Raw genomic sequence first — 2,028 nt, forward strand, 5'->3', positions numbered from 1 at the left:
CCGCCCCGCCCGGCCGGCCCTCCGCCCGCTCCGTGCCCCGCTGGGCACGCTTACCCCGCCGTCTGCCGCACGCCGGGACGGGCATCCGATGCGGGCTCGCCTCCTACATTTGCCCCCCTAGGAGGAGAAAAATAAAAATAATAATAGTAAAAAAAAAAAAATATCTATCTGCATAATTTCAAATGAGAACGAGAGAAGAAAAAGAAGAAGAAAAAAAATGCAACTGCCACGGCTGCCACGCCAGTCCCGTTAAAAAAATAAAGCACCAAACCCTTACAAGGTGTAGGAGAGATCTTTTATTGGACCAACTTAAATGCAAGAATTTACAGCCAGAATTACACGTTCTTCATCAGCCCAACATGCATCAGAGGCAGAGGCACAGGCAGCAATTTGTGTATTCCCTGGGTCTGCTGAGATGGTTTTGGTGGAGAAAGGGGGTGGGAGAGAGGACAAACCCTCTTTCCCCCCAAAGAGCCTCAGTTTGTGGCTTAGGTAAAAATAAAAATAGGAAAAAGAGAAAAACCACAACCAAAAATCTCTCCAGCGCCCCATTTTGCTCCATCTTTAAGTCCAGTCCAGGATCAATTCTCTCCCTTACATCCTCAGTCATAAACAAACAGCTTCCAGCTAAATCTTTTAAAGGTTAAAAGGAACAAAAACAGAAATAATAATCAAGGGTTTTTTTCTTCTCCTTCTGCTTGTTGGACAGCGCATTTTGGTCAGTCTAGCCTTGCATTTAGGGATGCTACTTGCATTTGAATAGCTGCCTGGCTGGTTATGGATCGGGAGGCTATGAGAGGAATCAGTATGCAAATTGTTTCAGTTACAATCGAAGGGTTCGATCTGGAGAAGGTGCCTGAGCGGAAGTCGCTGTCAGCCAGCGGTGCATTAGGCTGCCATTGCCTCCACCGTCTGGGCCTGCTCTCCCCTTCCCTCACCCTTTTTTATGCTTGTGTACAGGTTTCTCTGGCGGTAATTAAAACATACACACAAATCAGGGGCTGCTGCATATCACGTTGGTGCCTTTTGCAGGCTGCGGGCGCAGGGAAAGGGGGAGTGGAGGGAATATATCGCCATGCTGCTGGGGTTATTATTATGCAGCAAGGGTGAGGCGATCAGTGAAATAAAACATTTATAAATGGTTTCGTGCTTACAGTAGGAGAGGTGGGCCGGGGGGGCCGCCCGGGCACTGATCACACAGAGCAGGCTGCAAATCGATAACCCTTTCCTTGTAATCCCAGTAATTGTGGGAATCACAGCTCTCTGTTAAAGGGACAGCGGGCTGCAGTGGGGGCTGCGCTCAGCAGCTGGGCGGCACAGCCCCTGCCCCCAAAAAGCCCACTCCGGCCTCCCCAGCTTTGTCTGGGAGGAGGCTGGCAGAGCTGCAGGCAGGAGGCAGGGGCAGGCTCTGGCACCCACCCAGAGCCATTTCCACAGTCCCCTTTGTGGTTGCATTAAGGCCCCTGCTGTCACCTGTGGCATCCTCCGCCCAGGGCAGGACAGGTTCAGCACCCCTGGCTTGGGGCACAGAGGGGAGAGAGCAGCCCCTGGGGGCACAGGCAGGGGAAGGGGCTGCCCACAGCTCTGCCTCCCCTGCCCAGCTTCCCTGTGGCTGCCCCATGTCCCCCTGGAGGGCCAGCAACTCGGCCCAGCAGCTCAGCCCAGCTCCTTGCCTTTCCCGGCTCTGGCACTGCCAGGAGCAGTGTGATGCCTCCATCACTCTGTACCGGGCAGGTCTGTGTGAATTCAGTGATGTTTTGCTCCATGGCAGAGGGATGGGAAGGACCAGTGAGGTGCTGGGGTTGGGCTGGCGAGGGCTGTCCCTGGCCCCAGGGTGCCCCTGGTGCAGCACCCCATGCCCATCCCTGCCCGCTGCCCCGTCTCTCCCAGGCGTGTGGCCGTGGGGCTGCAGTGCTGCCAGGCTCGGGGGGTGCGTGGGCAGGAGCGCCGGGGGCGTGGGGCCCTGCTCCTGCCCTCTCCCTGCCGCTGACCATCTGTCATTCAATTAGGGCTGGGAGGCAGCCGAGG

General features: G+C 55.6%; 1 protein-coding gene across 1 annotated transcript in view; it reads right to left on the minus strand.

Annotated features, from left to right (window-relative positions):
• The window catches only part of ONECUT1 (one cut homeobox 1), a 25,464-nt gene extending 23,698 nt beyond the window's left edge, over positions 1–1,766 (minus strand). Inside the window, exons 1-2 of the mRNA XM_009885767.1 lie at positions 1,674–1,766; positions 55–117 (exon numbers count right to left, since the gene is read on the minus strand). Of these exons, the coding sequence (XP_009884069.1) occupies positions 55–117; positions 1,674–1,766 (156 nt within the window). The remainder of the gene's footprint in view (positions 1–54; positions 118–1,673) is intronic.
• Between the last annotated feature and the right edge of the window lie 262 nt (positions 1,767–2,028).

Source organism: Charadrius vociferus, unplaced genomic scaffold (genome assembly GCF_000708025.1).
Source record: "Charadrius vociferus isolate BGI_N301 unplaced genomic scaffold, ASM70802v2 scaffold325, whole genome shotgun sequence".
In the NCBI taxonomy this organism is placed as follows: Eukaryota; Metazoa; Chordata; class Aves; order Charadriiformes; family Charadriidae; genus Charadrius; species Charadrius vociferus.